Source organism: Mytilus edulis, chromosome 1 (genome assembly GCF_963676685.1).
Source record: "Mytilus edulis chromosome 1, xbMytEdul2.2, whole genome shotgun sequence".
Classification (NCBI taxonomy): Eukaryota; Metazoa; Mollusca; class Bivalvia; order Mytilida; family Mytilidae; genus Mytilus; species Mytilus edulis.
Genome location: NC_092344.1, coordinates 88,247,110 through 88,266,144, shown reverse-complemented (window position 1 = coordinate 88,266,144; position 19,035 = coordinate 88,247,110). Strand labels below are relative to the sequence as shown.

At 31.7% G+C, this 19,035-nt stretch overlaps 2 protein-coding genes and 2 long non-coding RNA genes across 4 annotated transcripts; all 4 read left to right on the top strand.

Moving 5' to 3' along the window:
* The first annotated feature begins 98 nt into the window (after positions 1–98).
* LOC139493911 (uncharacterized) lies at positions 99–2,183 on the top strand. The gene is made up of 4 exons (XM_071282074.1): positions 99–230; positions 503–579; positions 1,490–1,649; positions 1,923–2,183. Exons 2-4 carry the CDS (start codon positions 531–533, stop codon positions 2,011–2,013), a joined length of 300 nt encoding a protein of 99 aa, XP_071138175.1. The 5' UTR covers positions 99–230; positions 503–530; the 3' UTR covers positions 2,014–2,183.
* A 3,493-nt stretch (positions 2,184–5,676) lies between these two features.
* On the top strand, positions 5,677–10,850 carry LOC139493904 (uncharacterized). Its single transcript, XR_011657095.1, has 3 exons — positions 5,677–5,825; positions 7,139–8,514; positions 8,652–10,850. It is a non-coding gene; the product is annotated as an uncharacterized lncRNA (long non-coding RNA).
* A 347-nt stretch (positions 10,851–11,197) lies between these two features.
* On the top strand, positions 11,198–13,580 carry LOC139493892 (uncharacterized). Its single transcript, XM_071282061.1, has 4 exons — positions 11,198–11,309; positions 11,725–11,802; positions 12,537–12,693; positions 13,379–13,580. Exons 2-4 carry the CDS (start codon positions 11,754–11,756, stop codon positions 13,464–13,466), a joined length of 294 nt encoding a protein of 97 aa, XP_071138162.1. The 5' UTR covers positions 11,198–11,309; positions 11,725–11,753; the 3' UTR covers positions 13,467–13,580.
* Positions 13,581–16,485: 2,905 nt separating this feature from the next.
* LOC139493884 (uncharacterized) lies at positions 16,486–18,564 on the top strand. The gene is made up of 2 exons (XR_011657090.1): positions 16,486–17,751; positions 18,408–18,564. It is a non-coding gene; the product is annotated as an uncharacterized lncRNA (long non-coding RNA).
* The last annotated feature ends 471 nt before the right edge of the window (positions 18,565–19,035 follow it).

Genomic DNA, 19,035 nt, shown 5'->3' with positions numbered 1-19,035 from the left:
ACTCGAACTATTATAATTATATGTTTTAAAATAAAAGTAAATTACAAAATCCTAAACAAAACAAGTTTACATTGATTTCTAAAAAATATTGACAACAAAGGAAATACGCAAATTTGTAACCTAACCCTCCCGTCCGCCGGAATTGTCATGTCTGGATCCATGTGTATAAAAACCGTTCATTTGTCATTGATGGTTATCATCCTGCTGACTAGCTGAATTGTTTACCTTCGGTAAGTAGCTTTGTAAAAATAAATCGTATCAATGTATTATTATGATCAAAATGTGATTGTTATTCAAGAAATATTGCACAAGAAATAATTCAAAGCTGTCTTGTTATATTTATTAATTTAATTTATAATGAGCTAACTCTCTTCTTAAATGTTGATTTTTTTTTCTGCGAGGCTTTAACTTATATTTACATATACTGTTTGTGTGTGTACATTTTTGTTTGTTTGGTTTTTTTTCGGGGTTTTTTGATTATGTAATAACTTTCCAATTTTAGTTCAATATCTACATCTTTAAGATCCAATATGAAGTTAGCAGTTATCCTAGCCATCGCCCTTGCAGTACTTCTTATAGGTATGTACATAATTTTATTTCTGATGCAGCAAATATCATACAATCTGATTGGTTAATTACTCGGGTGTAAATAGCACACAACCCTTCTTCACCCGGGAAAAAAATTCTTCCCAAAATGAAGAAACACAAATTGCCAAAATTATAAAAAAAAATCGGGATGCAAAAACTGAAGATTAAGTTTTAAAATAAATGGTTGTTTGTTAAATTTTGCTATTTAGTAAAATAAATACTACCTATTTATTGAATAATAGTGTGTTTAGCATAGCTTCACTATGAAAAAATTTTTCCCAAGTTTGAAGACAAAGTGAACGCCCAATAGGAGTGCATAATGTCTTCAAATAAGTCTGGTTTTTTTCGCCGCATAGGCAATGCTCGTCTAGCGCATCAAATTATAAGACTGATACCTTTGATAATTATTAACATTAACAGTAAACAAATAAAGTTAACATATTAATTATTTTGTAATAAACCCTTACATTCTTATTTCAATTTTTTCTCACTTATAATTGATTTAGAAATTCCTATCATAATGAACTCTGAGGATCTAAACACGTCTTGTGTCTACTCGCGTGCAAATGCTATTTCTTATTTTCAACAAATGCGCTGACTATCAAGCAACAGAACACTTTTCCTGAAATGACTTATTTGAATTCTGTGACAAAATAAACCTAATTGCTTTTTACTTGTGAGGTATATTGTAACAGTGATTTATGTGAACATCTGAGTCATTGCTCGGTATAGATATATCGAGAATTTTATCACGGTGTTATTTACAAAGAGAAATAAGCATGTCATATAAGAATATGCATTAAAAAAACACCTCGTGATATGTAAACAAATAACGCATCAGAAATATCCCTCTTTTTACTTTTTTTTTATTGTATTCTTACAACCGTGATATTTTTTTTAGTGCAAGACGCAGATGCAAGCTGTGCTTCCAGATGTAAATCTCGTTGTAGAGCCAGACGCTGTAGATATTACGTGTCAGTCAGATATGGATGGTTTTGCTATTGCAGATGTCTCCGTTGTTCCAGCGAGCATACCATGAAATTCTCCCCTGAAAGTGAAGGGTACGTTACATTTATAGCATTTATTTATTAAGTAGTTTTGACTGCCTTCTATATAGACATCAATTGGGATGATTTTAAAAATAAGTTCATCTTAATGTATTAAAGTCATTACATAATGCCTGTATCATGTATTACGAAAAGGTTGACAGTATGTTTGACAAGAGTAGAAAATTAAAAGAGACTGACAGTAAACTTTAACATCGTACACGTTTTAATAATTTTTAAATCTAGATGTATTCCTCCAATTTCTTATATATCATATTTCATCTTCAGACCAGCTGAGATGCCAGCACAGATGAATGACCATGAGCAATTCCAGGACATGCAGAAAGGAGAAACCGAACAAGGTGAAACTGGAATGTAAAGAGAAGGCCTTATAAAGTGACGTTGATACACATTCTGTTTTGGAGTGATATTCTGATTCGATCTGTGTTAATAGACCTTTCCCTTTCGTTTCACTTGTATAAAATGTCTTAGATTTCTGTAATTGTTATCTAATATCATAAATACTAAATAAAATTGTGTTTCAACTCAGTACTTAGTTAATAGTTATTGTTTTATACGCAAATCAAATGGATGGAGACGATCATGATAGACAAATTAGAATGTAGGACACTTAGAAATAAGATTGAAGTAGCACACTTTTCCTAAAACGGTCAGTACTACTAATATCATACTTACATGCCATACATGTCCACATTATAGTACAAGTGTTTTATATTAAGAAGAAGATCACATGAAACAGTTCAACATTTTATCGTCACCTGTTTGGGTTTTTTTCTAACTAAACGTTTGAATGAAAAGACTTACATAGAAACCTGCATGGTTATATAGATTAGACTGTTGGATTTCCAGTTTGAATTGTTTTATGCTAGTCATTTTGGGGGACCCTTTATAGCTTGCTGTTCGATGTGATCTAAGGCTCCGTGTTGAAGACCGTACTTTGACTTATAATGGTTTACTTTTAAAAATTGCGACTTGGATGGAGAGTTGTCTAATTGGCACTTATACCACATCTTCTTACATCTATGGATAAGTAATTTCTGTCATAATAGTTACTGACGTATCATCGAAATTCTCATTTTAAACATGCAGTTCATATTTCATGATTTTCGGTTATTCTGATTTCAATTTTCCATTTTTCAAATTAAAAGGCCGATATAAATCAATGATAAAAATTTAGGTTTTCAAAAAAAGAAATTCTGAAATTCGGTTGCAGATCCAGGTTTTTAATTGTCGGATTTAGACAAAAGTAACGATAATAGTTATCAAAGGTACTAGGATTGCAATTTGATACGCCAGACGCGCGTTTCGTCTACATAAGACTCATCAGTGACGCTCTGATCAAAATAGGTTTAAAGCCAAACAAGTACAAAGTTGAAGAGCATTTAGGACCCAAAATGCATATGAAAAATACTGATTTAGTCATACAAACCTACTCACAGCTCTATAAAAGGGCCATTTGTCTGTTATAGCAAATGTATGTTATATTCATACAAACATACACAATTCATTATTTGTTTTGATCGAGACATGTATAATATGCTTTCAATAATGATATATCAGACTTAAGTAAAAGTATCTGACCGTAGGACACCATCAACTCGCATTATCACAAATGTTCACCAATTAAGTCTGTTTGTTTTCCTCTCACATTGTTCAATATAAAAGAATTGTATGCCACTGTTATTTATGGGAGAGGTTGTTTAATAAGCTGTAAAACCAGATTTAATTCACCTTTTATTCATAAGGTAATATATATAAGGAGATGAAGTATGAATGCAAATGAGGAAATTATCCATCCAAGTCACAATTGTAAAAGAAAACAATTATAAGTCAAAGTATGACCTTCAACGCGAAGCCTAGTCTCACACCGTGTAGCAAGCTATAAGTGGCTCCAAAATAACAAATGTAAATCCATTCAAACAGGAAAACCAATGTTCTCATCTGTATAAAATTGAGAAACACTTATATACCACATCAACAATCAACAACTACTGAAAATTAGGTTCATCACATAGGAAAAGTACATATAAATGCAGCGGGTTTGAACTTTTCATCTAGCGCCAACCTTCACTCTAACCTGAAACAATTGTGTACATATACGACATTAAAGGATACACTAAAATACATAAATTGAAAAGGCTCATCTCATCATAAACAAAAGTTAAACCATGAACACCAAATTACCAGATAGTGAAATTTTAAACCTCAGAAAAATATATCAAAGCCAAAACCAGTATGAAATAAATTTTCCAAACAACTGGTCACTTATAGACCACAAAAAGAGTTTGCTGAGAAGGATCTTTATCGTGCAGAGATCGTGGTTCTCCATAAACACTGAACCTCGGATTAATTAGTTATCAAAGGTACCAGGATTATAATTTAGTACGCCAGACGCGCGTTTCGTCTACATCAGACTCATCAGTGACGCTCATATCAAAATATTTATAAAACCAAACAAGAACAAATTGAAGAGCATTGTGGATCCAAAATTCCAAAAAGTGGTGCCAAATACGGCTAAGGTAAGCTATGCCTGGGATAAGAAAATCCTTAATTTTTCGTAAAATTCAAGGTTTTGTAAACAGGAAATTTATAAAAATGACCACATTATTGATATTCATGTCAACACCGAAATGTTGACTACTGGGCTGGTGATACCCTCGGGGACGAAACGTCCACCAGCAGTGGCATCGACCCAGTGGTGTAAATAGTTCTGAAAGGTACCAGGATTATAATTTAGTACGCCAGATGTTTGTTTATGATGAGATGAGCCTTTTTTAATTCATGTATTTTAATGTATCCTTTAATGTCGTATATGTACACAAAAAACGTCTCTTTCAGACGGGCAAATGCCTGTACCGAGTCAGGAAAATTACAGTTGTTTTCTATTCGTTTATGTGTTTGATTTTCTCGAATATTGTAAAAAGTTCATATCATAAAGATCCCACTGTTATTAAATCTTAAATAAAATTTATTAACTCCATAAAAAACTAACTTTCCTAAAATCACTATTTCAACTTGTAATATGGCGGACGGACGAACAAACAGATGCACCGACATCAATATATAATGTCTCTACTTAAATATGCATTCGTGTTGTTTAAGTTATGTGTCTTCATACTTTTCTCTGATTTAAAATGATTTAAACTCTTGTTAAGGGAACTTTTGTTGAACTATTCTCGAGAACGATAGCATAAAACGACGGTTATTGTTCTGGTTTGGTTTTTTTTGGAAATTGTCCTTATTTTGCTTAGTCCGAGTATTGTATTTCCGATATTTAAGGTTTCTTTTTAAGTTTTTAGTTGTGTGTGTTATATATGAATTATTCAATAAACCAGAACAAAGAGCAGAAAACACCCTACGGTTCAACAAAAATGTACACTAAACTCAAAAACACAAATGAATTAAAACGTTTAATAACAACATTAAAAGACTCCGGATTTGGGGCAGTCGCAAGAATACGGGGGGATAACCCTGTTTTGTGTGATCCAAATACTCTCTCATTACCTCTAGTCAATGTAGAATAAATAAACACAGCAGCACGAAGAGTTAAACTTTGTTTTGAAGAAGTCCGAGTCCACATGACCTTGATGTAAGCGACTGTAGGTCAATAACGACCTTCAACAATGTGCAAAACCCATACCGTAAGGCTAACTATAAAACGCCAGACATGACAAGTACGTAAAAATTCAAACAAGAATACCAATAGCCTGAATTATATAAAAAAAAAAGAAAAAAAATTTAAAAAAAATATAACGGACAAATATAACGGACAAAAAAACCCGCAATCACTAAATAACAGACTGCAAACTTGAGACATGCACATAAAGAACCTGGTTGAGATAAAACATGATTATAAGCTTAAGGGATCAACCCGTCTCCAAACATTGAACAGTATTGTAACAGCATAGAGAGGGGTGAAAGATACAAAAGGTACATTCAGACTCATTAATCGAAAATAACGTAAGAATAAACTGCCACTATGGTTTACATCTTATATAAATAACGTAGTAAAATATTGACCGTGACTTTTTGAAAGTATGCAGTAAAGGAAATACGCAAATTCGTAACACCAACTTAACAACGAAATGTCATTTATTAACCTATGTGTAAAAACTGCAAATTAGTGTTCCTTTAATTGATCCTGCTGAGTAGCTGAAATAATTATACAAGGTAGGTGACTTTGTAAAAATAAAATCGTATCACTGTATCATTATGAAAAAAAGGGTGATTATATTTTGATTTTGATCATTTCAATGAATAAGAAAAGTATATTGTACAAACAATATTGCAAAGCTTGCTTGATACATCTATTACTTTTAATAGTTATGAAATAACACTCTTTCCAAATGTTATTAAATTCAGCAATGCTTTAAAAAGTAAAATCACAAAAATACTGAACTTAGAGGAAAATCCAATCGGAAAGTCCATAATCACATGGCAAAATCAAATAATAAAACACATCAAAAACGAATGGACAAGAACTATTATATTCCTGACTTGGTTAAACATACATAAACACATGTTCCTCTTAAATTCATTTGAATTTTGTTTTGAGGTTATAGTTTACAAAGTTTCGTTCTTGATATTACCCTATAGTTAACTGTATTGTTTTTCTCGTCTAATTTTATGGTACCATATTAAGATCCAATGTGAAGGTAACAGTTATTCTGGCTATTGGCCTTGCAGTACATCTTATAGGGATATAATTTTATTTAAACAAATTAATGACTGATAAACATTTAAAAAAGCAGAGAAATATTTCCTAAATTAAAATGAAAAGATGGGGATGATTGCCAAGACAAATAACCGTATTTAACAGAACTACCAATATAGTAGCTCCTAGTTTATAATTGTTTAATAATAAAAAAAAAAATTTAAAAGGCCGACGGATACATATGCAAGGATTAAACAAATTGATGATTCATTTTAATTTAATACAATTTTGGTCCTTTGATCTCTGTTGTACTGTTGTCTTGTTGTTTCATATCACGTCTCCTAAATGTTAACTTTAGCTTGCTAATAATTTAACGTTATCAAGTATGATATAACAATACTTTTTACAATATTTTTTGTATAACTTAAACTTTTTTTTAAAACGAATTTAATTTATTTCTAGTTAACAATTGGTTTCCCAAAAATTTACCCCCTTTTTGTTAAAAGGTAAAATAACAAAATTACCGAATTCCGAGGAAAAAGAACAGAAAGTCCAGAAATCAAATGACAATTGTATTTGTATTTGTTATCCTGTTCGTATCATAAAAAAATTAAAAAAACACTTTAAAAAAGTACACACATAATTGAATATGAATGAAATACATGGGATTTTTCAACATGAATGAAAAATACATTGAAATAATAACAAATAACGTACGGTTACCTATAGTTCTGTGTCATTTTGGTCTCTTGTAGACAGTTGTCTCATTGGCAATCTTACCACATTTTCTTTTTTATACATACATTACATCTATGATATTTTGTTTAAGTCCAAGACGCAAATGCAAGTTGTGCTTCCAGTTGTAAATACCAATGGACGGCCAGACGCTGTATATAAAATTGGCAGTCAGTTATGTATGGTCCTGTGACTGCAGATGTCTCAGTTGTGCCATTGAGCGTACCATAAAATTCTCTGAAAATTAAGGGCCTGTTAAAATTACTAGTAAAACATTTATCAATTATGTAGTTTTGACTGCCTGCTTTACATTGGTAAATATTATAAGCATACATCAGTTTGTAGGTTTTTAGAATTATGTTGATTTTGCAACATGTTAAATTCACCACACCATGTCAGTAAAACCTATCATGAACAGATCTGACAATAGTCTTGATAAGGGTAAAAGAGAGAATGGCTGACAGTAAAAGGCTATGATTTCTACTTCGACATCCTCAGTGTTATGATATTGAAATTCTATTTATTCCTCCATTTTGTTATTTATCATATTTTATCTCCTTACCATCTGAGATGCAAGCACAGACAAAAAGACCACGAGAACACTGACCAATTACAGGACATGCAGAAAGGTTAAATCAAGCAAAGTGAAACTGTGATGTAAGGATGCGGATTTATGAAGAGACGATGATATATTCTGATCGGACGTTTGTTAATATTCTATTTTCTTTCGTTTAACTTGTATTATATATCTAAGATATCTGAAAATGTTTTCTACTAAAAAAATTATGAATTACAGTTTTAATTTAATACTTAGTTATTGGGATGAATATTAATTGTGCACTGAAACTTCTTTGATAATAAAATGTTTGCTGCAGTCGATGGAGACTTTCAGTAATAAACTTTATGCTCTACAAAGATTAAAATGCTATTGAAATATGCGCTGGTCCATGTAGAGTTGTTCAAAAAAAATATACAGCTGCAAAGATGCAAAATTTTTGATATTTTAGAAACAATAAACTTTGTTTCACTGCGGGAGATAGACCTATAATCTCGGTATTTCCTTGCTAAGACTAATTGTTTCCAGGAACTGAAGTTTCATTCTTTAACATCTAGCATTTGTCATATATCGATTTTAAAAGGGCATAAATATACAAAGCTTATAAACTGCGTATTTACTTATCCGGATACAATTTGTTTGTTCAGAAACATTTATTTCCTCCCAATCGGAAACTTATTGGCTCAATAACATCAAATAACCGGGTCAACATAACAAGTAAACAAATACGAGTATTAGGACAAGGGTACTATGCTTACTGTAAAAGTACAGTATCATATAAATGGGATGATTTAGTGACGATAGTTTTTGGACATGCTTTATTCAACGGTCAACTTTCAATTGCTATTAGATACTTTCTTTTTAAATCTTTCAAATTTTCTTCATTTTAATTTTTTTGGAAGAGAGCTTGTAGGGTGAATTGGCCTACCCTGACTTATACTGTAAAAGTACAGTAACATATAAATGGAATGATTAAGTGACGATAGTTTTTGGATATGCTTTATTCAACGGTCAACTTTCAATTGCTGATAGTTTGGAAGAGAGCTTGTAGGGTGCAATTGGCCTACCCTAACTTATACTGTAAAAGTACAGTAACATATAAATGGAATGATTAAGTGACGATAGTTTTTGGACATGCTTTATTCAACGGCCAACTTTCAAATGCTATTAGATACTTTCTTTTGAAATTTTTCAATTTTTCTTCATTCTTATTTTTTTTTTGGAAGAGGGCTTGTAGGGTGCAATTAGCCGACCCTGACTTATACCACAAATATTTGTATTGCTGAAGTAGAACAATGATGTTCTTCCTGATAAATGTTAACTTATACAATTAGTTTTCTAAAGACTTGTTATACCTTATCTGATATAATGGTGCTTTACTTATTTTCAGAGAATATGATGGCCTGTATATTAAACGCTATTGTTGTGTTTTTGTAAAGAATTTTGGACTTGCATACCATCTAGAAATATCGTAATAATTGAGTTAATATATAATATAAAAATATTAGTTTAAAGCTTGACATGATTTCAAATCAGCAGGTTAAGCACGTTGAGCTATTCTTTAGTAGATTTTATCCTTTCTGATTTTGTTTTGCTTGCACTTGTGTATTTACAACTTTTTTGGTCGATTTCGGGTTAGTTCTTTCAACGTTTCAATTTCATTGTACATTCTCTTATTTACCTTGTGAAGCATATTGTTCGAAATATTGTGTTGCGTTCTGAATACGGTATTGTTCGTCATTTAAAGTGTTGGGCATAGACGATAGAACGTTACTTATCTACATTTTAAAGAGAAGCAAATAATACCATACGGACATTCAATCTCAACTGTAGAATTTTTTTTTTAATCGAAAAACGACCAGAAGGCAAATAACAGTCTACAAAACATAAGATCGAACATCAAAAACTGGGCAACAAATTATTTTTTCTACAACGTGGCGGATGGCATGTGCTTCGTAAAATTTAGCAGATCCTGCTTTAAAGTGACACTTGTCGTGGTACTTCTATATATAAGAGAAACAAAAGATACCCAAGTGTTATTCAAACTCATAACACCATGGCAAAAAAGAAAAAAGATCATAAGAAAAAACAACAGTATACAAAACACAACATAAAAAACTAAAGACTGAGCCACACGAACCTCACCGAAAAGAAATGATGTTAATAACGACTGTATTTACTGAAAATTGATATAAATTAGAACTTTACATATTGTTAAGTGCATATATTAGCATTACAGTATAAATCTAGGTACTGACGTTGTTTATGATCTTAATTTTGTGTTATAGGTTTTTGTTTATTTCTCTTTGGTTTTCTTTATTTTAACCTTTTTCGCGTGGCTCGGTATTTATGCATCCCGCCATTGCGTTATTGTGCTATGGTCTTTTTTATATTTTTGTCTTTCGTTTTATATTACTAGTACGTGATTTGTTTAAAGAGAGCCTATATGTCATTTGAATTTCCTTGTTGACATAGTTGTTTGCTTCTTAGTGAATTGATATTATAAATTATTAAAGGAACTAAATAAGACAGAAATTAATTTCTTCTAGTTGTTTGTCCACAAACCGTTGCGGTTTTGTTCCTGTGTCTCATGTGATATAATCATTCAAAACGACAGGGTCGACTCGAAAAGACGTGTATCACAGTTGAAAAAAATATTTTCCTTGAATTTTAGTTTGGTATTTATAACTAAGAATAGTAACTATTTATGTACAATTGATGTGTAATGAATGAAGTTTTTGATAATGAATAAATATCTATTCACATCTTTGTTAATTTAACCGAGACACGTGAAATTATATTGTATATATTACTTTGATAAGAAATCCTACATGTCCGATCAGCAATTCATCAGGTGTTTAACGGAACAGAGTTACTGACTTGTTTTTCATATATGAAATACTAAGGCTTTTATACCTCAGGAGAAGATTACCTTAGCTGTATTTGGAAACAAAAATAGGAATGTTTGGTCTTAAAAAGCTCTTCAACTTTGTACTGTATTTGGGCTTTTTAACTTGTTTGATTCGAGCCTCACTGGTGATTCTTTTGTAGACGAAACATGCGTGTAATAAATTTCAACTCTGGTATCTATGATGAGTTTATTCGGTTAACTTCAGATCATTCTCTAGTTTTAGTGAGATTCGATTTGTCTTGTCCTAATATTTCTAATTTATGTGTATTATTTGGGTTTTTTTAATGTTTTATTCAGCATGCCTTTGTTCTGATCTTTGATTAAAAGATTGCAGTCCCTTTATATTTTATTTTTATTTACTTTCTTCAAATTTACAAATGTTACTAAGAGTCTTCATAGAAAGATAACGAATATCGCAAGTAATCCAAAATAATGCTCATTGTTTCAATCTCGTTCGTGGATATACATACGAAGATTTGGAATGAGTGTCAATGGGACAACAAATTGTAATGTATAATACGTTAACAATTATAGGTCAAAGTTTTGCTTTTAACACGATGAATTGTTTTTATTATAAACGTTTATTTTTAATGTGTTTTCTATGTTCAACTTAATATTTCAACGCCCTAGATTTTAGAAAAAAAACTACGAAAACAAGTCGAATTTCCGTCGTAGACACCAAAATAGAAACCGAAGCCCGTCCGCCGGAATCGTTATATCTGATTCAAATACTATAAAAACCGCTAATTTGTCTATTTACTTTCACATCCTGCTGACTTGCTGAACTATATACATAAGGTAGGTAACTTTATCAAAGTAAACTGTATTAATGTATCGTAACGGCGATTTTATAATAATCAAAACGTAACAATCTTTAGAAAAGATTATATCTTACCTTTTCAACTAGTCAGCCCTGAAACGTAAAACAAATTGAACATGCAGAATTTCTAAGATCAGCTGAATAATTTATTCACCTGTATTCTAAATTTATAATCTCAAAGTCAGGTGTAGAAAATCACATTTATGCTTTAAAACAAAAATGACTTTTTAAATTCTGTACTTTAACGTTTTCTTAAGTCTTTTTGTTTATTTGCTATATTTAGTACTTGTTACATCCAAAGAGTCTAATGTTTTAAAATCTATCATTCTTTGTGCTTCCTTTTTGCATTGCTTATCTTTTTTGACAAAGATGTAACAGCCCTTCCAATTTCAGATTGATATCAACGTAACTGTAGATCTAATATGAAGGTAGCAGTTATCCTGGCTATTGCTCTTGCAGTACTTCTTATAGGTATGTACATAATTTGGGTATCTATAATTAAATGACATTTTAACTTTTCAAAAGCTGAGTAAAATGTTATGTCATGTCTGCGTTTTATTTTATCTACAAAGAACGACAGCGCAAAAGATGTGATACAACAGATTGGAATACGAGTGTTCATAGGGACGCGTAATATGAACAAATCAGTGAATGAAAGAAAGAACTTAACTGTGACTTGATGAATAGATAAAAGCGTGTAAAAAGAAACAAACTTTACAATGAAATATATAAGTCGGAGAAAAAACCGACTATACCAAATTGGAAGTATTGAAACGTTTTATGATTATGTTATATATCAATCCTGTTACGTTAATTCATGCTTCCATGACCAAAACCTTAATGTTCCTCCATTGTATCAAACCATTGTTTTTGTCAAGACATATCATTTTCAATTAAAGTTTATGTAGACTTATAACGTTTATCAAAATTATATAAACAAATATTATATATCTCTGCGAATGAAGACTTTACCAGCGATAATAAGTAATAAATATTCTTTTTTTAAGTTTATGCTATTCTTCCTGCCGTGCGTATCGCTTCTTCAATGATAAATACTTTAAATAAAAAAATAGTGCTAAGAAAATGGTCGAAACATAATGACAGTTAAAATAGCCAAACATTTATGGATTTGTAATGCATTTGGTAACAATCCCCTGCAATATTACCATATTTCGTTAATACATCTATGTTTTGTTTTCTTTAAGTTCATGAGTCAGAAGCAGGTTGTGCTTCCAGATGTAAAGCTAAATGTGCAGGCAGAAGATGTAAAGGTTGGGCATCAGCCAGTTTTAGAGGACGATGCTACTGCAAATGTTTCCGTTGTGGCAGTGAGCATACCATGCAATTCCCAGAAAATGAAGGGTATGTTTAAGTAATACTAAATATTTAACTTTTCGGCTGCCTTATGAATTATGATAAATAGTGTATGCATACATCAGTTGACACAATTTGTAAGTGAGGTCGTATTGTAAATGTAATTTGTTTATTTGTAAGTGAGGTCGTATTGTCAATGTAATTTGTTTAATCTCCCTCTTTTAGTTCTATTGAATTAGCCAATGATAAATGAGATGTCTTGCCGTACATAACAATTCTAAGAGCTATATTAAACTATTTAAGATGTTCTCATGTAATCCCTCTCCAAATATATGCAGTGGACTCCTTTCTTAGTTAACTCTATCTCTACAAATAAATGCACGTATACTAGTAAACGACATATAAAAGACACACAAGACGATTTTATCACCTTTGCATTCGATAAATAATTTCGATTTTTGATTATTTTTCATCTCTGCTGTTCGTACTTTGAAATTATAGTTTCATCACTATGACAGTTATACATAGTATTAACTTCAAGGGCGGGTTTAGGGATCCCCTTATGATACATGAATTAAAAATATTTAGTTGTTTTTACAAGTATCGCTCCAAACGTTGGCTTTCTAGTGGACCCTATACTCCTGGTATGCTCCTGAACATAATAGACTATTTACCTTTTAAGAGTTTCCAATCTTTATTTAGTAATTCATTTTTTTTTATTTTTTTTTTTTAGATCATCTCAGATGAATGAATACGAGAACATTGATCTCGCCCAAGACATGCCCACAGGAGAAACCGAACAAGGTGAAACTGGCATATAAAGGGAATATCCAATGGAGTGATGATGACCCGTTCTGTTAAAACATTACATAGTTTTACTTTCTTTTTGTTCCAATTTGTAGTTCTGATGCAATAAATTCTAATTATTAATAGAACTGTGTTTCAAATACGTACAAGTCTTACAGTTCAAAAATATTATTAGTAACATACTATATTATATCCGAGAGAGCAGCTTACATGTGTTAAGGTTACAATTGATTCAAATAAATGATAAACATGCTCGTAATTACCCGAACTGAATTTTCGTGATGCCTCACTTCCTTTTATGAATAAAATATGTGGGATCTACACCAATGAGACAGCAATCAAACGGAACAATACATAAATACACGATAACGTATGGCCTTCAACGAAATAAAGTGATCTTTAGAACATGTATTGGTCTCAATCACCCACAATATAAAAAGTTGTCCAAAAATTAAACAAACAACATCAAATGAATTCCCAACATGACAAATTATACGATATAGCAAAAATATGCCCTGAAGTTTTTTCATTTTTCATCTCGATCAATGGACTAACAAAGGCTAAACAAAAGGACGAAAAGTCAAATTCAGAACAGGAAAAGCATTAATCTTTGAAACCGATATTAAAGCTTACACAAATAAAAGCAATTTTAATGATAAACAGTACCGCACAAAAAAAGCTCACAGTTACTGGAGGCAACCGCAAAGTACTTAACCTACTGGTATATAGTCATGTCGTCCTACATTCTTATACCTACGACAATGCTTTAGAGTAGGTTTGAAGAACTCGATAGATCAGTGGTTGGTACGTCGGAGCTGACAAGATTTATAACGAACAGGTTGTAAATTGTCCGTTTATAGATTAAAAAATTGCTAAGAGAGTAATGTTTCAATTCCCTAAATCAAAATATTACATAAGATGGATTTGATTATAATTTTGAGGTCAATGACCATCAAACATGCTGCCTTATGCGTTCCTGATGAAGGTACACAAAGAAAAGCGCTTCGAGTGCATGAAATAGTAAGCAGGTTTTTTTTATTCAGAAATAATAAAAGCAACATGTTACTTCTGTTTTAAACAATGAATGAGCGAATAGATGGTCATTACCAAATTATTAATCTTTATTAAGTTCCTTATCTAACAGTATCTTGTTTGAAGACATATCTATAAAGCAAGTTATATCAGACAAATAGTGTTTGAGGTCTCTACTTTCGCATAAGTTAATAATCAGGTATATCAACAGACTATAGGCACTCAAGTGAAAATAGATCTTTCTTACAATTTGACTGACGAAAGGTACGCTCGATTGGCAAATTATACGCAAGATTCGTTATAGGATTTTTTTTCTTTTGACATATTTATGAAATCTTAATCGAAGCGTCATGGAATTTCGATGGTGTTTCACCTTAATGTATGTCTATTCAGGACCATTGCATTGCATGCAATCAACCGTGTTAAGTTGGATTTTCGAGAGATATAGGAATTTCGGGGCGTACTAAAGGTAAAATATAATACCACCAGTGGGAAGGAGATAAAAAAAAATCTAAATACATGTTCGTCAGAAGGAAAAAAAATAAATGTGCTCACCCCACCCTTAATTTTGTTTACAGCTACAGTATTTAACCCTGGAAAATAAATAACAAGGCAAATGCATTGCATCTCTACTCACATAAAACATTGGATAAAATAAAATTAAAATACACTTCCTAAATGAAAACATTTGCAACTCAAAATGGAAAACAATGACTTCCAAAACATATGCCGGGGCTCGTTTAATAACTTGCAGTGATTCCCTGCCTCTCCCGGTGAACTACCCATTGTTATGTGTCCATAAACCCTAGTTAAATTTACCTATGGAACCGTTCATTCAACGTATAATTGCGTTTTCGTACTTAACATTCATGAAATATTTGCAACTGGACTGGTCATTAATTATTAGTTGATTTATAATTAGAACTCACGAAAGAATTGAATCAGCGGACACGTTCCTGTTCTGCTATCTGTTATACAGCTAAGTCGAATGGACGTGTAGCTCAGTTAAAAATGTTATGTTCCTCGAAACCTTAAATAGGTTTTTATAAGCATCAACGAGACTATGGTAATGTGTATACAGTTGTATAGTCTATGTGCGTTAGCTTTATTAGGGAAAATGGAATTCCATATCAACGCAAATAACACTGTGGAAATCCTCTGGGCCGGGACTCATTTTTTTTGTGATAGACAGTCATCAATTACAGATTATTTATTGAAGATCTAAAGGCGTTGTACTTACACTCTTAAATTAAGGACTAACATTAAACAAAGCATTTGATTCTTAGATTGAAATTTACGAGCATTTACTGACTTGTTTAACTATTCATGATCATCCCTTATGAGAACAATGGGAGTGTAATGGATAAACAAGTAGTCAGTTTTAAATAAAGTTATCATTTCACATCTTCGTTAAATTTACCAAGACACCTATATCGAATATTATCTTGTAGATTACTATTCAAAATTTCATTTAATTTCAATCAGCATCTAATCGGGTGTTGAAGTGGTCTGAGTTACTGCTTACTTTTCGGATTTCATGATCGTCATTCACTGCTTTTAGTGCAATTGGTGTTGATTAGTCCTTATATGTTAAACTTTATATACAACCGCCCTAGATTTCAGAAATAATATAGTAAACAACAAGACTAATTTCCGTCGCAGAACTAAAATAAAAAGCAAAGCCCGTCCGCCGGAATCGTTATTTCTGGATCAAACATTATAAAAACCGCCAATTTGTCAATTTACATTAACTGCATGTTGACTTTCTGAATCATATACATAAGGTAGGTAACTTTGTCAAAATCAACTGTATTAACGTATGAAGACGATGATATTATAATAATCAAAACGTGTTAATCTTAATAAATACCTTTTTAATACATCAACCCTAAAACAAGATACTTGATAAATTGATTCATGTGCATTCTAAATAAATAACATCCGGGCAATCTCTCTTGATATATTTATTGATGCTTAGAACAAAAAGTTATAAAAGTGTGGTATGCTTTACCGTTTACTTGAGTCGTTTAATTTTGCTAGAGATTGTGTATTTGATACCACCATAGCGTCTTCTGTGTTAAAATTTGATATTCTTTGTTTCTTTTTTGCGTGGCATATCTTTTTTTGGCCTACTGTATATTGCAAAGATATTTTTTTTTAAATCTATAATGAACGATAACGGCAAAATATTTGACACAGCACATTGAAGTATGGGTATTAACGAGACGTAATATCAACAAAACTGTGAATGAAAAGGATGAACCAAATTGTGACCGGAAGAATAAACAAAATCGTGTTCAAAGCGAAAACAGTTACAAGAAACAAGTCAATAAAAAAAACGGCAATACCAAGATAAATCACGAAAAACGACGAAAAAAAAACAAAGGCAACAGTAGTATACCGCTGTCCAAAAGTCATAAATAGATTGAGAGAAAACAAACCCGGGTTACAAACTAAAACCGAAGGAAACACATCAACTACAACGACAGGCTACAAAACACTTCATAAAAGACTAAAGACTGAACAAGACGAGCCTAATTAAGACCCAAAAGGTAATCTCGTGTGCTCTGAAGGAGTTGCAGGTCTGCTCAACATGTGGAACATATTGTATCGAATATGGCTATAACAAATTCAGGGAAGTCAGAACCAAATAAAAAAAGGACTGGATCTTGGTTTCGAAAATAGACGGTTTGATTCAGCGGTTTAAAAAAAAAACTTTTATAAAATTTACACGGAGGTAACCCAGTTTCCTTATCATTATTTCTTTCATGTGATTTGTCACCTTCAAGAAGAATCTACATCCCAAATGTGCTTTTAAAAACCCTGTAAAGTAGCTTATATCCCAGGCATAGATTACCTTAGCCGTATTTGGCACCACTTTTTGGAATTTTGGATCCTCCATGCTCTTCAACTTTGTTCTTGTTTGGCTTTATAAATATTTTTATATGAGCGTGACTGGTGAGTCTGATGTAGACGAAACGCGCGTCTGGCGTACTAGATTATAATCCTGGTACCTTTGATAACTAATTATAAAAGTTAAGGGTTAGTTATACATTCGACAACAATATAAGCACATGTTATTGATATATCTATGTTGTAATTTATTTTAGTTCACGAGTCAGAAGCAGATTGTCATACCAAATGTAGATATCTTTGTAGAAGCAAAGTCTTTAAATGTTATTCAGCAAAACATTATGGAAATCGATGCTCCTGCAGATGTTTAGATTGTGCAAGTGTGCAAACTATGGAATTCTCTGAAAATAAAGGGTATGTTGCAGTTTGAATAAAATGCACTAAGAAAAATATTGTATGCATACATCAGTTTCAAAAAATGAAAGTGAGGCTCCATTGTAAATGTGAAATAGAAGGATAGATGAGATATCTTGCCGTACGGAACCATCCAAAGAGCTCAATCAAATTCTGTAATATAAACATATGGAGGTCTTTAGCAAACATATGCAGTGGATTCAGCCTCTTTTCTCAGTTAATTTCGAATCAGTGTATTTGCATATAAAACAACACACTAGACGATAAGTTTGATTTTTTTTAATCAAACCTTTTGCATCCAAAAACTATCGATTCGATTCTTGATCAATTTTCTATTGACCTCTATTGCCTTGAAATGATAACTGCATCACTATGTAAGTAATACGTATTATAAACTTCATAGGCGATTAAAGGGCCCCTTATGGATACACATACATTATAATGAATAGTATTTTTACCGGTATCACTTCAAACGTTGGTTTTCTATGAGTCATCATCTTTCAGAATCTAAATCTGGTTGATTGTTTACGTGGCAAGAGTAAAGAAGATAAACACTGCCAGCCAAACTGTGAAGAATACTTCAATCAACATCATAGATCTAAAAGTTTAACTCTTTCTTTCTTTTTTTATATATATAAATTTACGTTCTTTTTTAGATCATCTCAGATGTTTCCACAGATGGATGGAAATGCGAACAATGAATTCGTAGAGAATACACCGAAAGGACACACCGAGCAAGGTGAAACTGGCATATAACAAGGAGGTGTAATAAGGTGATGATGACCATTTCTGTTTAAACATTATATAGTATTACTTTTTTTCAATTTTTTTTTAATTTAATTTCTGTTATTGAAGTTCAGAAACAATAAATACTCATTATAAAACGAACTGTTCAAAGGCATATTTAGTGACAGTATTTTACATTCAATGGTATATTTCATCAAAACCAATTACTTGTGTTTATTTTTTAATGGATTTAAGTATGTAACGTAGAAAGTCCCGTTAACACCCCTCCAATTAACTGACTTGATGCTTAACTCTAATTTTTTTTTTACTTTTACGACTAAAATCTATGGGATCTACATCAATGAGACAACAATCTAAAAATAAATGTTACAATAACAAACATCTGAATGACAATGTATGGCGTTCTACAAAAGATGGTGGTCTTTACAAAATGCCCTGTTCTTATCGTCTAACCTATAAAAGGTTAGCAGTAAATTTAATAGATACTATTCAACATCTGCTCTCAATACCATATTATAGCTTGACAAAATATACGAT

Coding starts and splice junctions, on each gene's coding strand:
- LOC139493911 (XM_071282074.1), top strand. CDS start 531: ATGAAGTTAGCAGTTATCCTAGCCATCGCCCTTGCAGTACTTCTTATA. Junction 580..1,489: donor CCTTGCAGTACTTCTTATAG/GTATGTACATAA, acceptor TATTTTTTTTAG/TGCAAGACGCAGATGCAAGC. Junction 1,650..1,922: donor TTCTCCCCTGAAAGTGAAGG/GTACGTTACATT, acceptor TTTCATCTTCAG/ACCAGCTGAGATGCCAGCAC.
- LOC139493892 (XM_071282061.1), top strand. CDS start 11,754: ATGAAGGTAGCAGTTATCCTGGCTATTGCTCTTGCAGTACTTCTTATA. Junction 11,803..12,536: donor TCTTGCAGTACTTCTTATAG/GTATGTACATAA, acceptor GTTTTCTTTAAG/TTCATGAGTCAGAAGCAGGT. Junction 12,694..13,378: donor CAATTCCCAGAAAATGAAGG/GTATGTTTAAGT, acceptor TTTTTTTTTTAG/ATCATCTCAGATGAATGAAT.